Below are 16818 nucleotides of genomic sequence, written 5' to 3' on the forward strand. Positions count from 1 at the left end.
TGGCAACCGGAGTTGATAAAATTGTGGGGATCGCGACATGATATGTAGATCATTGCCGCGTGAGTGTATCATGAGACAAAGACACAGAGCTTCGGTTTACCTAAATGCTGCCGGTAAATCCCGATTGAACTTTTAAATTGTCTAAAGTATTCGACTCAAGAGGACCTCGACATAAGTATGGCCGTTGCACAAGTCAAGTATAGGGCCTCTAACCCCAGCGGTCGGGAAGGGAAAGGGTGGTGAATCACGATGTCATGGAGGGGGACCGGTTGTCGAAAAGCCAAGTCTTATTCGCGAAGCGCCCTGCTGGAGTAGATCTAGATACTGTAATGAAAAGTATTATCGTGTCAATGGGCAATGAAACACGAATGCTTCATGTCGTTCACCTCATGTCAATACGGTAGCTAAACCGCAAAAAAATAATCCTGTTGTTCGTATGCATACATACTAGGAGTGGTGTGTGTGGGTAAGTGGTAGTAAGTGTTCCAAAGCAAGAATACAGTATGATGCATAGCCAAAATGAGTTAAACGTCAAAAGGTCCATACCATTCGATATTATCGCACCATCTATGTCTGTCGTATCAGGGAAGTGTAAATCTGAAAATATTACGCCATTTTTGCTTCTGCCCAACCACCAACCACAGGAAGCTCTGCAACGCCAAAGACGACGTTTGGGACGCTTTCCTCATCACTGGCCCTCCCTGCCGTTACGCCCAGGTTCGGATCTTTGCCGTCAATTAGTTGCGACTTGGCCGAATATTCCGATGAATGCTTAAAGCGCATCGGGGAATCTGGGTGAGGCATTGTGATCAGCACGCACACGGAGATGGTGTCATCTGGGGTGGTACAGTCTCGGATGATCGTGGCTGGATGTGAGTCGGGGGATACAGAATGTCGCTTGAAGCGCGCAAGGAATGAGGGTCGCTGTTGTTGTGGAGCTTCATGAGGTAATCGGGACTCCGCAGCAGGTTCGACCTTGTGTGTTAGAAGAGCAGTGACAGGCTATTTGAATGAAAGTATCAGTCAAGCCCTGCAAATGAATTAAATGGCTCGAAACCAACCATGATGGCCTGCCACTGGGCTTTCTCCTGTAGGAGATCCTGTTCAACCCAGGCTTCATGGACGCTAGGTTTCTCTCCAATGAACTGTGAAGTAAGACCGAGCGCTGTGGGTGGCAGGTCAAAAATGGCTGTGGGTGGTAGGTCAAAAATGGCTCCTTGCGCGGGAGCGTCTTCGACACGGCGACGATTCTCGACACGACGACGACAACGCCGGCGGACGATGAAGGAACGTAATGCGATAAAGGCTGATATGAGAAGGAGAACGACAAGAACGAAAAGGATATCTTGCACTTGGAGTTGGAAGCTGGCCATGGTTGTGGAATTCTTTGTTGGAGCCGTACGTTGAATCAAGAATAATTATGACAATATTAATAAGAAGATCAAAAAAGAGGATCACGAGGAAGAAAACCAACGTTGTGGGATTGCAAGATGGAATAAGCAGCGCGTATTAATATCGATGTGGGATCAGGCAACATACAGATATAGCGTGGTTGATGTAGATGCGGCTGTTGGTTATCTCCAGCGCCGGAAGTTTGACTCGTCGTCGGCTGATCACCTGGGGTAGCGAATGTAGGCGTCGATGGAAGCGACAATGAAGAAGACATTAATATTACGCTGGAACTGCCTCCCTTGCGAATAAAATAGCTGTAAGCTGGGACATGTAGACCTAGCACTCATCGCCTTTCCTCCTTCACTCCCTCCACAATGTCGAACTCGTCATCGACAGACCCTAGTCTCCCTGCTTCCTTGGACCTTCCACCTCATCTGTCGGTGTTGTTTGTTTATCGGCTGCGTGAATTGGGACAACGCTGAGGTGAGACGACGCGAACGGCGCTACTGATATACGAACATGGCGGGCCATAACGGTGGCAATTTCGTGTCATCGTCTATTTAATATATGATGGGAGTTCCAGGCGCGTTCATGTCTATTGTGAATTAGTCAGAGTATTACATTTCAATTTTGCACAGCTACAGGGGTGTTGTGTATATACACGCACCCATAGACAAGTTGAATTCGGAGTGAATTGGCAACCGGAGTTGACAAAAATTGTGGGGATCGCGACATGATATGTAGATCATTGCCGCATGGGTGTATCATGAGACAAAGACACAGAACTTCGGTTTACCTAAATGCTGCCGGTAAATCCCGATTGAACTGCATCGATCGAAAGTATTAGACTCACTGAGAGGACCTCGACATATGGTTGTTGCACAAGTAGGCCTCTAACCCCAGCGGTCGGGAAAGGAAAGGGTGGTGAATCACGATGTCATGGAGGGGGACCGGTTGTCAAAAGGCCAAGTCTTATTCGCGAAGCGCCCATGATCATGATCATCCCAGCTGGAGTAGATCTAGATACTGTAATGAAAAAAAAAGTATTATCGTGTCAATGGGCAATTCAATTAAAAGGCCAGGAAAGTCGAGAACTGCCGTGGCTGTTCGAGCCTCCTGCGAATGAACGTGCCTGTAATACTTACGGAAGGAGTTAGGACATGACAACTTAAATGAGACTCAGGGGCACGATTGAAAGGTATATGGGTATTCTGATCGTTCTGATACATAGTAGATACAAGGTCTCCAAACCATTACTACCAAACGTAAATTACTTGGTATCTCACAACAGCCATAGAGATAAGGGGACAAAAGCAGGGGAAATAGCCAGGGATACAAGGGGCATGGTCTGATGATGATAGATGTATGGTGAATGAGATGCGGGAGAGATCCAGGAATACAGTGATGGGTTACGAGAAAGGGTTCGTCTTTTGGATGGCCGGTGCGCACAGCGCGAGTGGCTCCTCCTATTAGTGTGTTTTTACGTATTAGCGCGCTCCGGCACCGAGGTTCATAGCACCCAAGATGACCTCCCAGGCTAGGTCAAGACAGTCCCAGAGTTCGGGATCGTGCACACCCAAGGCAACTGCGTTTCTCCATACAGCCGCAATGTTCTGGGCGACGTTGGTAAGTGCACCCATACCGGGGGCAGATGACATAAGGTGGGCGGAAAGGGTATGGAGTGCAGGCCCAGAGGCAAGTGTGCCTCGGAGTGCTTGTGGGGACGTGAGAGTGGATAAGAAAGAGCCTGGGACAGCTGGGAGGAGTGCGGAGAGTAGTTGAGGTGTAGAATGAGTGTAGAGGAAAGTGTGCAAGGGGCCGAACGCGGATGGGGCGGGTATTGTAAGAGGAAGTACTGGAAGAGTGACGCTAACAGTAGCGCCGTGAGAAGAAGCTGAGGGGGGGAGGCGGGGTAATGAAGCGCAATTTGATGCGAGAATGAGGGCGTGGGTCGGCACAAGGGTGACATACGAATCGGAGGAGCTGGATGATCTGGAAAGTGCAAGTATGTGTGTGGGGTAGGAAGAGGAGGAGGCGGATGGGCGAATTGGAATGGTTAGACTAGGGGTATGGTGCACTTGGGAGCGAGAGATGCTCTGAGGCAGATGAGATTGGGAAAGTGCTGCGATACCAGCAAACATCCTGTGTGATATGTTAGATCGAGTTGATGAAGAGAGATATTGTTGTACTGACTGGTTTGCCTGGAGCTTGAGACTACGTCTGACGTAGTCCATCGGAATTTCAGAGAGTTCAGGAGCGATAGCAGCAATATTTTGTCTAGGAACCTCGGCATAGGATGGACGTTGCAACCTACGAGGAAGCTGGACATTAGAAGGATAAGATTGTTGTGGAGGGAAAGAAGCCATGGTGGGTGTTGCTGATTCCTCGTAATCCCAGATGACTTTTGTTTGGATGGGGTGTGCAGGACGGACTTGGTACATCGTGACTGGTAAAAATGAGATGGGAAATATAAAAATGTTCAAGCTTGGTTGCCGGCCGCGAAATTCAAGAAGAAGAAGGTTGTTTGGGTTGTGATGTCAAATCACTGAGGCTCTGCAGGTGAGTTGGTAGGAGAAGGCAGACTTTGTGAAATGCTTTATATCACTAGTCTCCGCCATTTTCAGAACAAGGATATGTTCAAAATTCGTTTCTCTCTTTCACGCCTTTTTGGACATTCGTTTGTAGACCGTTTTAGTAATTCCCAGCACAAGTTAGGTCACATACGCTTAAGCGCCAGTCTTTGTAGTCACCAAACACAAGGGTCTACCTTGTTCTCGCATTCACACCCACCTCAGACCAACCTTTTGTGGCCCGTCGGCATACCTGATATGTGCTCTTACGTCGATATGATCAGCGCCCCAATTAGTGAACTTCCACTGCATCATTGACAACAATCACACCCACACCCACCTTGGGATCAAACCTTTTCATTTGGAAGCAAGCACAGCATGTACATGAGTAGACCCTAACCTTTCGTGGTACCGGTTACTCAGAAACGTGGTATACCTTGTTTGCATGGTCAAGGGAAATTTACGTCGATTCACGCTCCGGTACTAATCCGTGGACCTCCTAGTGCAACGCCGCCAACATGCATTTGTTATGTTTGTACGTGTCTATGACATTTGGTCTGTCGGAGGCAGAAGCGAGCGACTAGGACGGTTTGGTTTTGAATTGAGTTAACTCCAGAAGACGACAACATGTCCGCCTCCGCCGCAAGCTAACCATCCAACGGCACCTTGGACCATATATTCCGGAACCCGTTTCTGAAACGTTACTTATTGGAAATGTGGGACCCTCCTGTCCAGCCCATGGTGGTCTGGGACAAGTCAGGGACGTAAAGTTTACAGAATTCCTACAGGAAGATATACTAGCAACTCCGCATGAATAATACCTGAACTATGTACCATCCATATCCACGTGCAAGAATAATTCCGTCCTCTTGATCGTTTCCAGTGGGACCCATGACCTTGTTCAGGCTGCCGCTTGCCGAGTCGCCGACAGCCTCGGGGGTCCTAAATTTAATGACTACCTTCTATTTGGTCTGCCCACAAGTTCTTCATCAGTGTGCCCGTAAAATGTTCATGTACAGGCTGGGCTGGTAGTACAGTCGGCCGACCTGATCTCAGTGTTCACTATCCGCGGAAGAAGAATCAATTGAGTACATGATGAAACAATGCATGTGAAAATGTGAAAAGGTGGTGGGTAAGCTAAAATAGGAAAGTCTCATCATGAACGTGGCGCTGTGACGGTCCACATCCGACACCGACTAATATGGCTTGCAGCATTTAACGCTTGTTGAACTAAGTCTAGTTCAAACTCCAACCACTACCTATGCTCGCTTGGTGCTGGTACTTGCATTGTCTTCTTCGCATCAGTGCTGTTGTGAACTTGCCAAAATAGTCAGTGACATCAGCGCTTCTTGATGCGCATCTCATCCAACCTTCTTTCGAGCCAGGATTTACAACGTCTCCTTTCCAGCTCTAACGCTGTAAAGCACGCGCTTCATGCTCCTTCACGATTCGCGACACGGTAGCCATCCCCAAGGCGCCTCGACATCCACTTCATTGCTCTCCCAGTGCAGAGACCGTTCATCCACCTTAACCACCTTACGGCCCGCTAAGAAACCTTATCCAAAATTACACTTGTCGCCCTTTACAGCAAGTCAGCATGGCAAGCGACCTCATACATCAGATGGGCGGGCAAAATCACCAACACGACCCGCTCATTCACATGGGCACGCCAGCCCAGCTAGTCCCACGCCCACTGTTCATCCGTCAGGCTTTCGTGCTCAGCTTGCGCATCTCTTGCCTCGACATGCTGTATTTCTCTTGAGGCTCACCATACATGAGCTCAGCAACGTTCCTCTTGTCCACGGAGAATTTGAGGTGCGATGGAAGTTTAAGGGGGTAACTTCTGGCGGCGGTCTATTGGGCAAAGTGAAGGGCAGGGGCAAGGCTATGGGAAGCACCACCCCGAACGGAGGTGCCAACTCAGCTAAAGGGAAGGAGAAAGAGAAGCCCCACGAAGGCGAGATGGACGCAGCCGGTGCTGTTGATGCCTCAGACGCCCATAGCGTTGCCAACTCCAACTCAACCCACTCACACGATGCACCCATTCCCTCAGTAATCGTATCTGCAAACACACTAATATCCCCTGGTACATCATCAGCATCACCCCATTCCCGTCTACATAACGTCAATGTACCACCACAATATCTTTCCGCTGACTGGTTGCCCCAAACTGCCCCACCGGACCCGACACCATCTCTGGCTAAATCCCCTCCGACGGCATATTCTCCAGCCAAAGGTCACACTGCGTTTGAACAGCTAAGGGACCACGGCGTCGAATGGGAACAGACGCTTGATATTATGGTGCAGATGGGTATCGGTAGGGAAACCAACGAGCTTGGCGGTTGCGAGGCGAAATTTATCGTGATGCAGGTGCGTTTGTATAGCGACTGTTCTTACCAAACTTTGCTGACAATGTTTCCTAGCGAGTTATTCCAGGCGATCCAGATGCACCACGAAATCCCCGGCTCGGTGCTGTGAGCATAAATCTTGCTCAATATGTCGACGCTGGAGTTGTCACCCGCCGATATTTGCTCAGGCAGAGCAAGACCAACGCGACGCTCAAGGTAAGTCTAATGTTTGCCTCCATTTAATCAGATTTACAAATTCCCCTATAGCTCACTGTCCAACTGGAACATATTGGGGGCGAATCGTCATATATTGCCCCACCTCTTCCTAAAGGAGAAATATTGAGTGGGATCGCCGGTTTGCTAGACAAGGACGTCTTTCGAACACGACCACGCACCATTGACCTTTACGCTCACGACATCTCCTCATCCTCCTCGTTATCCACTATTTCAACCAACTCATCGGGAAAACGCGGTCGAAAGAAGAAAAGGCAGAACCCATTGGATGCGAACCAGCTTCCAAATACTCGTGGCGTCCACGGGACGGAGAAGCTGATCGAAGCATTATTTAATCCAGCGCCAGTCACGCGACCAGGACTCCTCACTCCGTTTACATACCTACTTGAGCCGGAAGTGCAGGAGCATGACCAGTCTCGAGAAGGTACCACGGAGGATGGTCACGTCTGTGGCGAGGATGAGGAGAGACTCGCAGAAGAGTCTCTGTATATGCATTCTGTGGACCACAACCATCTTCCGGTGCGCCAGGACTCGGAGAGCGACTATCAGAGCGTTCACTCAAAGTGGTCCCGCTCATTACGTGCGCCTTCCATGAAGAGCATACGGTCCGTGAATCGTTCAGGCGTCAACGAGCTCGGAGTGAGCACTGCTATCTCGAATACGACTATCGTCGAGAAGCGGGCTTGGTGGAGGAAGGTGCTTCGTGCGGAAGCTGCATCATAAAGAGTTTTCTTACATCTTATCATTGCTTTTCTTGTTATTCGGGTTTTCGTTACTGCTCAGGGAGGATAATTGGGTTTTCATTTAAATCTATAGCTATTGGCATTCATCACACTCCTATTACGACCATCGTTCAAACGTTCATCTACCACTTATAGATCGCATCGCATTGGTATGGTACATAACCATGTCTAGATAATTCTTGCGACACAGGGCGCTGGGCGCCGAAGTATTCAAACCAATATCCACGAGTGATTTGATTGCAGAATCATCGACGCATTATCTAGGAGTATATGGTACAGAATGGCTACGCTAGCCTATCTGCTGAATCTGTCACCTAAGAAAGCATACAAGAGTAGACCTCACTCACTGGCTATGATGCGGTAGGTCGAGCCGTGCTCGATGCCGTCGAACCAAAAATTCCACTAGTGATATTTTGCCTGACCTCCCTCGATTTCCGCGCATGCGCGACCTTTGCTCTCCGTCTCTGCTTTTCCTCCTTCATCTCCTTCACAAGCTGTATCCTCGCTTCCTCCTCCGCTTGAGCAGCCGCTGCAGCCTCGTCTTCCACGCGTTTAACGTCAAGCTTTTCGCGCACCAAGATCCTAAGGCGCATTCCCTCGATACCCAATAAATCAGGCTTTGTTCGCAAAAGGTAGTTGTCAACGCCGCCGTGCTATCCGCCGAGGTAAATGTATGATGAGAACCTCTGCATTCACACAAAATGAGTGATGCGTACCTTGTTGATCGTCTTGAGTGCACGCGTCGTAAGCTTCACTTTCACGTCGTGTCCGAGCGCATCGGATTTGAGGCGTTTGGTTTGGACGTTAGGAAGCCATGTCCGCCTGGTTTTGTGTTTCGAGTGCGGGACGTTGTTGCCGTATTGTTTGATTTTACCGTGGAAGAGACCGAGTTGGGAGCGGCGGAAGGGAGTGGAGATTTTGGCTACTGCTGAGGCGAGGACGGGGAGGGTGGGGAACATGGTCAATTATTATGACGGTGCTACGAAGAGGTCCATAAAATGTGTGTAGCATGTCTCAAAAGTAGTCACGTGAGGGCCAGGTGAAATTGACGCGGTCCTGCCGCGCCTGCCGCGGTCGTGACGCGCCTGTGACGCGGCATATGTGACGCGGCACGCTCATGTTCAAACAACATCTTATGTCGCTCGAACTGAATTCCAACAAGTTCCAAGCACTTTGAATATCCTCTTTAATGATCAGCATGTGAGTGTCCGTCTGCGTACAGGCCCTAGACTGTGTTATTCACTTCTCACCATATTTACAGCGCTTCTCTACTAGTGTCACACAGTGCCATCTTAGTACCATAATTCGTCTTGTATCGTCTCTAATTCATTGACCTAATGTTGGTTTACATCAGACACAGTGAGATCAAGTGTTGTCTCGCTAAGTGTCAAGCCTCAACCTCACATTGTCAAGTCTCGCTACTAGTAAGTGTCAAGCCTCGACCTCACCTTGTCAAGTCTAATACAGTCTCTATACTCACGTACTACCATGTTAAGCCCCGACCATGTCATCTCAAGCCTCGTTCAGGCTGGGTCAAGCACTGCTCATACAACGACAGGTTTTCCCAATCATCTTCACTCATGTCAACCTTCACTCTTACCTGTGCCGCGTCAACGCCCATTTCATGCCGCGTCAACCATAGCCCATGCCGCGTCAGTGCCGCGTCAACCATAGCAGTGCCGCGTCAATGCCTCGTCAACACTCATCCATGCCGCGTCACATCCGCGTCACGCCGCGTCGAAACTCATACATGCCGCGTCACACCTATCATGCCGCGTCAACACCTGTCATGCCGCGTCAACCCTTCACCATATATCTATCTTAGGTAAATTCATCAATGTATCATACTAATATATTTTCTAACAACGCCTCCTTCCGTGCTTACAGATTTAGATCTCGTACAATTGTACTCGTTTCAAAGGCAATAATATATATTTATCAAGTCCATTTTGAGAGTTGCGATGGTCCGAGCGGCACTGATTAATATTCAGCTCCTTTATCTTTTCTCAATTACTATGCCTTTTGTGAGTGCTTCAAGATACAGAATATTCACTCGCGTTTAACCATACACAGGACTTAATCAAACATATATTCAAGTTTTTCTATCCCCCAGGGCATAGGCAATCAAGATTATTCTGCGCCGGGCATTGGGAACCTCATTCCCTGCTATGACCGCACAGGTGCGCTGTTCGACTAACGCTCTATGAAATCCTGAAGTTGACAAGTATAGTAGGTAATCTAATCGCCTTTCTTCCAGCCTCTCCACCAACGGGTCCCATCACACATAGAACTGGTGCTGCCGCACTCTCCGCCTCGAATGATTCATCCCTCCCTCGACCCATGAGACACCATTCACAGGAGCTATTCGATCTCCCCCAAGGCTCAAAATCCAACCCACGCCGACCTGTGCGAAGTCCTAGTCCTCGAGCAATTCAACGTCGTGGTCCAGATCGTCCATCCAACTCTCAACGTCCCAAATCTGGCCCAGGTGACCAGACACTGGCAGATGATTTGTGGGATCCATGGCCAGACGGAGACTTCGAACGGTTGTTCACATGGGTAGAGGTCACAAGAACTGCCAATCTCAGTGAACATTGGGCCTGCCAGCCAGGAGGAGGAGACAAGAGGGGATCAGAGTCAGCATTGACGTGGCCACAAGGTAAAAAGACGAGACGTGTTTGCTTGGGGGTCATTACCTGCGACGAACCGACGTGCGAGGTTGTCACACGTCCACGTACACGCCGAGCTGGCATTATGGCGCAGCTGAGTGTACCCTGCCTTTGTGGTGGGCAGCTTACACACAACGACTGTGGTGTCACGTCGGTGCTGCATTCATTCAAAGAAGGTGTCTACTACATCCACAAGGGTGTTCATAACCACCCAAAGCAAACTCACGTCTTGCATCTGACCCGTGACGAGCGGACGAGATTTGAACAGATTGTCTTCGAAAATCCTACTACTGGCCCAGCAGCATTGGTTGCTGGTCGTCATAGTCTTTCTGGTACCCGCGAATCAGTCGCTACGATCTCTACAGTGCTTCTCAACCAGGACCGTGTCAAGGCTGAGCTTCAAGCACTCCGGGGCAAGTCCACTCGAAACTTTGTCGACGACTTTGCAGAATTCCAAAGAAATCATCCAGGCTACGTGTTGTATTCTCAATTCGAAGTCGTTACTGTTGTCGTCGTTCAAACTCAATTCATGGTGTCGCAACTAGTGACCGACTTCATCGAGGCCGAGGCCGTCAATGGCATTGTTTCAGATGCAGCGCATGGATTTTGGCACTCGCCGAAAGATCTTCTCATAATCAGTTCAACATATTCACCTTTGCTCGCATGCTGGGTACCTGGACTCATGACCTATGCCAATGGAGGTTCAGCCGAACACTATCGATTACATTTTCTCATCCTTTTCAACTCCATGGCAGACGAATGCGAGAAGTATGGCCACGAAGTCAATGATGAATTATTTGGAAATGTAAGTCGAGTTTTTGGTACATAGCATATATTCTAACATTCATTGTCTTTAATCCAGGTTGTCGACTTCAGCGAGGCTGAGCGAGTCGGCTTTACTCAAGCATTCATTACGTTCTGGACCAATCGCGAGGATTCACGCTCTCTGGCCGAACTTGAAGATGCAGCAGGTGCACTCCTCAAAGGCTGTCAGCAGCATTACCGTTCTCAGGTCACGCGCGTCAAAAAAATCAGCGGAGTCATTGACCCCAGCAAGGCAGATAATTTTCAGAGTCGTGCCCTTGCCCTGTTGTCAGTCTCCGATATGGACACTTTCAAGCAAAAGGTCACTTCCCTTTTACGAGACTATCCCAAGTTAAAGCCATGGCTTGAGTGGTGGCTCCGTGATAGCCATGCTCAGATGCTATTTCCGCCGTTTCAGAAGATGAAGACCGGTCTATTCCAGGCGATGCCAAACTCCACTAATGCGGAAGAGGCAATGCACGCCAAGCTATATGCGACAGTTGGTAAACGCTACCACTTGATGGAGGGGCTGCTCTGCCTCCAAGTTTTCATGGAAAGCTTCCAGCTACGTGCAGCTGGCCGAAGTGGTATGTTCACCTGTATCACCAGTGTCAATTTGATATCAACCACTCCTTTTTTGACCAGTGGGCGCTCCGATTCGCTATGGAACAGCCAAGACCTGGCAAAATAACCTGCAAATACATGGTCGCACGCATCCAGAAAGAGCACCACTATCTCAGCGGTCAAAGTCCAGAAAAAATGATGGCCGACCTCCGGATACCTCACGCCAGCTCCTGCGAACCCGGTCAAAGTCTCGTGGCAAGCAGCAAGTCTGGAAGGAAAACTTGGACTCATGCTCCGACAGTTCGCTCGACTCCAACATCTCGAACCATCCATTGAGCTCACGGCCCAGTTATGCTTGGTCTAAAAACTCGTGCTGGCTCGATACCTGCCTTGAGCTCATGTTCATTACCATACAGCCTGACTTTTATACTGTCTTTCAGCCACACTTCCTTGGAATCCGCGAGGCACATCCCTTATGGGCTCTGAATCAGGTTATGAAAGTTCGTATGAGTATTGACCAGCCATCCAATGCATCTCGTATTTTGACGACTCAACGTGATGGGTTCCGAAAGAATCTCAAGGCCACGCACATCGTCAAGGACACGTCAGGTCCAGACGGAGTATTTGTAAGTATGCTGTTCAATTTGTTAACTTGGAGTTTTCCTCACGTTTTCGATATAAAGGGCTGGCTAGGAAGGGTATTCAAACTTCTCCTGCACGACATGCCACCAGAAGAGACATATCTTGCTCGCACTTTCTTCGAGGCACAGACCATAGACCTGCGATTTTGCTCGGGTCCTTCAGGTGGACCGACACACTGGCAAATACCACGTCGACCCCATCCAAAGTGTCATTTTCAGTTTAACATCGAACTCTCCGTACAATACAAGGGCGACCTAGCTGCTTGGTTCCGTGACCTGGTTCGTGTGAACAAGGAGCCCACTTCGAAGACTTATTGCTGGCGAACTTTGGATGCGGAAGTTTTATGTCATGGCTCCCCGAACTTCCTCACTCTGTATCTTGGGATTCCTGTGATGCTCATAGTTGAGTTCGGTGATGTCCTCCATCATGGCAACAAATGGAACATTCCCAAGCACATAAGACCACTCACAAAAGAAGCTGAAGAAAAGCATTTGCTCGTTTACGATGTCGTTGGTCTTGCCTTTTGCGATCGCACCTCAAACCTCGCACACTTTGTTGCTCGCTACTCACCTGATGGCAAGAGGGTCTATCATTATGATGACCTTTCGCATGGTGGATTTGCACAACTGATGAAGAATGCAACTCTCAAAAGCCATCTTGTGGGCAATTTGCACGACATCCCTGCACCGGCAGGCTTCAATGTTCACGGTGTTGTGTATAGGTTACGTGGGGGCTCCACCGCACAGGATTTCTTCGCCGAGTATCAAATAGCGGCTGCAGAACGTTTGCACCACGTTCACGTCGAACGCGACATGCAGTCATCAAAATCAATTCCTACCATTTCATTTTCTTGGCCTGGAGTATCTGCCGTTGATCCAGACAATCTTATTTGGCTCAAAAACCCGGCAACTACACAGAATGTAGAATACGAGGAGGTGGTAAGCACAGGCAGTAATTCCAAGAACACACATTCTGGCCGAAAACAACTTCGGATCTTGTTACCAGCAACGGAAATTGAAGATCAGCCATCTGGGAGCAAGGAGCAAATTCAATCGAAGAGTTTACCCGATCCATTAGAAAATTCATTGGACCTTCAGGCATCCGGTGACGAGGAGGCTGCTGTACCCAAGATAGAAAAATCATTGGACCTGGATGACGGCGAGAGTGAAGCATCCGACTATACATTTCATTGCAGGTGTGGAGCTCAAGGCAATGGTCACGATGTTGCAGGTGGCCAGAAGACAATTCAATGCGATCTGTGTGAAAATTGGTCACACATTGCTTGTCAGAGAGGTGGTCGAGCGAGCAATCTCCATCCGAAAGCAAAATTCCATTGTGATGGATGCTCGACACAGCAGTCAAAAGAGGTGCCGCCAACTCGCAAGTAAGTTTTTACAGCTGCACCACGTACATCAATTGATTTCCTTTGCTCAGGAGCAGCAGAAAAGCCACAAGCAAGAAGAAAATGGCTCTGCTTCCTACACGTCTAATGTTTGTCTTCTGACTTGCAAGGCCTGAATGAGATATAGCTGACGACTAACTTGTAGCGCCGGCAAAGGAGCTCTTGCTCGTCTTGGGAAGTACTGGTATCCTGTGCGGCTGATTCAGTCCTATGTTGCTGCCAATCTCCACGGAACTGCACGTAACCGAGTACACTGGCGAGTCGTTTGGTGGCGCGGTTGCAAATTTCCATCAAGTCTCGGATCACCTCCTGGTGATGTTGAGCAAGGAGATCTCGTGGACGAACTGTGGCAGGACCATGCTAAGAGGCGTGAGATCCGTGTAAGTGAGATTTGCTGGTTGATATGCTCACGGTCTGCTCAACATGAACTATTACATAGCTCGGAGAATGGGTTCACTCTTGGGATACCCCTCGCGAAGAAGACTTGATTCAAAACTTTATGTCAGCACCAGCATCAAAAGAATTGGACAACATTCTACGACCTCATATAGCTTCGCTTCAGAAGCTCCTTGACAGTCCTGACTTGAACGAGCGTGGCGCAGAGGCATATCCTGTGATAGACTACATCATGCATTCGAAGAAGAACCTACTAGACGGTGTAGGTGCATACAGCATCCCATATTGTGGCGACATCTCATCTCACGAGTATGCGAAAATCGCACGTTGGTTCTCTGAGAACATTCCCGGTGCTTCGAGTCAAGTCGAAAAATGGCTCGGCGGCATGGCTTTAGTGCACGCCTTCACTCTTGTTGTTGCTCACCGAAAGGCTGGTGATTTCAAAAAATGTCTGGAAGCTCAGAACGAGCAATGGAATGAAAGAGCACTGTTGAAGATGGCATGGGCTGACCTACTGATCAGTTATCCTGCTGACAGCTTTGTCGCAGACGTAGACCTCGAGTGCTTAACTGCACTAGAAGCAAGGATGTTCGAGGATTCTGAAGAAGCAGGGCCTGCAGGCAACCAGCAGTGGGGTTTGGATGCTGGTCAACATCATAGGCGGTGGAACGTGTATCTGAATGTGCCTAGTGAATGGGTTAGCGGACGAGAATACAGTGAGAGTGAATTGAAGGTGAGGAAACTTGAACACTACCTGCTTTTTCTTACTCGCGCAATCAATAGCATGGCCGCTTGTTCAGCGATAATTCCGACGCCACGTCAGAAGCTGAAGTTGCAGCTCCTTCGCTGCTGGCTGAAGAAGAACTTGTTGCCGTGAAACGTCGCAAGGGCCCACAGAGAGTCCAGAGAGGGAGTAAAAGAAAATAGTTCTTGTTTGATTAGTAGCTCTATGCATGGCCTGAGTCAGTCAATGAATAAATAGCGAATGTTCAAAACCAACTTCACTCGGCCGCGTCAAGGTTCGTTCGTCATTTGTTGCATTAGTGCCGCGTCAATGGTGCGTCAGGTCGCGTCAATTGCGCGTCACGCCGCCTCACAGCCGCGTCACGACCGCGGCAGGCGCGGCAGGACCGCGTCAAAATAGCCACGCCCGTCACGTGAGTGCGCTTTCAGCTGTGTTGTCAATGTTACCCTTGTAACGATCCATACGCTTTACTTTAACACTTGATTCCAACATGTCCACAGGCACTCCTAGAGATTCGGCTCGCGAAACTAAGTTGTCTCTGCCAAAAACATGGCATGCGGAGTCAGCTGGTGAGTGCGACGAAGTCACTGTTTCCCCAGAGCTCACTCGCCTCACTGTACAGATGCTATGGGCTCGATGGGCATGTTCCTCGCTGGCTTGGTGTTAGTTTCCAGAAATCGGTAAGTGCCAAGTAATGCTAGTCTTTTATGTTGCTGTTACCTCTTGGCCTGAGCATTTCTCATATATTCGCACAGGTACCTAGCATGGCCAGTAGCCCTACTCGCGCTCAGCAGCTTCATGAACCAGCATCCTATTCGAACAAAGGAAGGTGGGAGTACGCCGTGGACGGCTCTGATGTGAGTCTGCAGTTTTTGTTTGTCGAGTGTATAGGTCTGAGACTGTGATGCTATAGGACGGCCTCGTTTGCGTTGATTGTGTCGCATGCTGCGATGTTCACATTCACGGACCCTGTGACTGGCGCAATCAAGTTTTCGTCATAGACTTGTAATTATTGCGGATAAGATGGTGGTTGTGATTATAACGCTCGCTTCACATCCGACTGCGTGATCATTTTCTACCACGGTTCATGCTGTTCCGTCTGATGTTTCCTCAGCACGAACCTCGGCGTCAGATAACCATATATTCATTGAAGTCACAAAACATGCCTGCTCTGGTTATGTAGACTCGCACTATTTGCAAATACATTCAAGGCTAATCATAAGAATCTAAGGTCAGCAATACAAAAAGATACACAAAGTGGAGGTGCTTCGAGGGCACCAGAAAGCAAGTAGAAGGTGCCGGAGGGCACAGGAAGGCAACTGACTGATCAGCAATGCTGCAGATAGAGTTGGCAGAAAATCCGAACCTCTCGACGACGTGAAACACAATGTGTGGAACTCGTTGTCGACCTCCACGGCTGCAACAGCTTGAGATGGTGGTGCAGCTTGCCTGTGCCAGAGCAGGCGAGGGTGCACGGGGTGCACATCGTCAGTGGTGAGAGGACAGGAAGCAACATGCGGAGCGTCCGTACCATAAGCGAGAGGTGCGTGTCCCATGAACGCGAAAAAATCGGCTCTTGCCTGGGACACGCAGAAAAGGGAGGCTCCAGCCCAAAAATGCAAACCGCTGGGCTTAGCATGGGACACGCGGAAAGCACCGAGATGTGATACCGCAAGCTGGAGGACAACGTAAGTCAATAACGAAATAAGCACGGAACAGACTTACGAACTTGAAGCTTCGGGAGCAGCGGCATGTCCTTCTTGCAGTGAGAGAAGGGAGAGCCCACTGAACAGCGTCAGAAAGGAACGGCTGTTTGACGCCTCAGCGCACGCATTCGAACGACACAGTTGAACACTCAACTTTCTCCGCCCTATTCTCATTATCCTCGCGCTGAAAAGTTCGACAGTTGTCGAATGCCGTTGGCGCTTGGCCTGGCGTTTTCGGGGTACGTGTCTGGCCGTGGCTGCGCAGACGTGACGTCACTGACTTACCTCTGCATGTCCTAGAGCGATGTAAATGTTGCTTCTGGTACTTACTTTGTCTGTCACATCGGCGGTGAGCGCTGAGCGTTTACGGCGCCGACATTTTTGAGGTCTGCACTTCCCTGTTAAGTTTCAATAGAAATCCGGGGACCTGGTCTCCCGACTCGGAAATGATCGGCGAGCACCTTTTAGACGTGGGACGAAGCACTGCAGATGCCTACATGTAAGTGCTAAGTTCAAGAAGGGAATACGCGTACGTAGTCACAAGGTAAGCAACATGGTGAACTTCAGCTTTATGAGATATGACCCCCGAGTCTCAACTGATGC

General features: G+C 49.3%; 7 protein-coding genes across 7 annotated transcripts; 3 read left to right on the forward strand and 4 right to left on the reverse strand.

Annotated features, from left to right (window-relative positions):
- Window positions 1-423: 423 nt before the first annotated feature.
- DEU56DRAFT_810246 (uncharacterized protein) lies at window positions 424-1496 on the reverse strand (the record flags this gene model as incomplete). The annotated part of the gene is given in 5 exon segments (XM_041353503.1): window positions 424-1002; window positions 1062-1191; window positions 1216-1245; window positions 1264-1331; window positions 1393-1496. Coding segments are annotated over 4 exon segments (624 nt in total), but the record flags the coding sequence as incomplete, so codon positions are not given.
- Window positions 1497-2879: 1383 nt separating this feature from the next.
- DEU56DRAFT_738891 (uncharacterized protein) lies at window positions 2880-3758 on the reverse strand (the record flags this gene model as incomplete). The annotated part of the gene is made up of 2 exons (XM_041348687.1): window positions 2880-3534; window positions 3586-3758. 2 exons carry the CDS (start codon window positions 3756-3758, stop codon window positions 2880-2882), a joined length of 828 nt encoding a protein of 275 aa, XP_041207236.1.
- Window positions 3759-5154: 1396 nt separating this feature from the next.
- On the forward strand, window positions 5155-7631 carry DEU56DRAFT_414065 (N-terminal C2 in EEIG1 and EHBP1 proteins-domain-containing protein). Its single transcript, XM_041346109.1, has 3 exons — window positions 5155-6332; window positions 6386-6526; window positions 6578-7631. Exons 1-3 carry the CDS (start codon window positions 5397-5399, stop codon window positions 7265-7267), a joined length of 1767 nt encoding a protein of 588 aa, XP_041207237.1. The 5' UTR covers window positions 5155-5396; the 3' UTR covers window positions 7268-7631.
- Window positions 7632-7637: 6 nt separating this feature from the next.
- On the reverse strand, window positions 7638-8246 carry DEU56DRAFT_913818 (uncharacterized protein; the record flags this gene model as incomplete). Its single annotated transcript, XM_041357563.1, has 2 exons — window positions 7638-7940; window positions 8004-8246. The coding sequence occupies 2 exons, from the start codon at window positions 8244-8246 to the stop codon at window positions 7638-7640; spliced, it is 546 nt and encodes a 181-aa protein (XP_041207238.1).
- A 1015-nt stretch (window positions 8247-9261) lies between these two features.
- DEU56DRAFT_888775 (uncharacterized protein) lies at window positions 9262-14641 on the forward strand (the record flags this gene model as incomplete). The annotated part of the gene is made up of 11 exons (XM_041356250.1): window positions 9262-9311; window positions 9361-9467; window positions 9521-10761; window positions 10819-11347; window positions 11406-11682; window positions 11836-11950; window positions 12008-12901; window positions 13025-13350; window positions 13404-13457; window positions 13514-13748; window positions 13808-14641. Exons 3-11 carry the CDS (start codon window positions 9628-9630, stop codon window positions 14639-14641), a joined length of 4398 nt encoding a protein of 1465 aa, XP_041207239.1. The 5' UTR covers window positions 9262-9311; window positions 9361-9467; window positions 9521-9627.
- Window positions 14642-14943: 302 nt separating this feature from the next.
- Window positions 14944-15890, forward strand: DEU56DRAFT_810274 (uncharacterized protein). The gene is made up of 6 exons (XM_041353504.1): window positions 14944-15078; window positions 15132-15189; window positions 15265-15366; window positions 15423-15573; window positions 15624-15793; window positions 15852-15890. Exons 1-4 carry the CDS (start codon window positions 15000-15002, stop codon window positions 15508-15510), a joined length of 327 nt encoding a protein of 108 aa, XP_041207240.1. The 5' UTR covers window positions 14944-14999; the 3' UTR covers window positions 15511-15573; window positions 15624-15793; window positions 15852-15890.
- On the reverse strand, window positions 15737-16279 carry DEU56DRAFT_810275 (uncharacterized protein). The gene is made up of 2 exons (XM_041353505.1): window positions 16257-16279; window positions 15737-16197 (listed from the first exon to the last, which is right to left on the reverse strand). The coding sequence occupies exons 1-2, from the start codon at window positions 16260-16262 to the stop codon at window positions 15742-15744; spliced, it is 462 nt and encodes a 153-aa protein (XP_041207241.1). The 5' UTR covers window positions 16263-16279; the 3' UTR covers window positions 15737-15741.
- Window positions 16280-16818: the final 539 nt, after the last annotated feature.

The sequence above is a fragment of the Suillus clintonianus genome, assembly GCF_016758775.1.
Source record: "Suillus clintonianus strain FC179 chromosome Unknown DEU56scaffold_47, whole genome shotgun sequence".
NCBI classification, from domain to species: domain Eukaryota; kingdom Fungi; phylum Basidiomycota; class Agaricomycetes; order Boletales; family Suillaceae; genus Suillus; species Suillus clintonianus.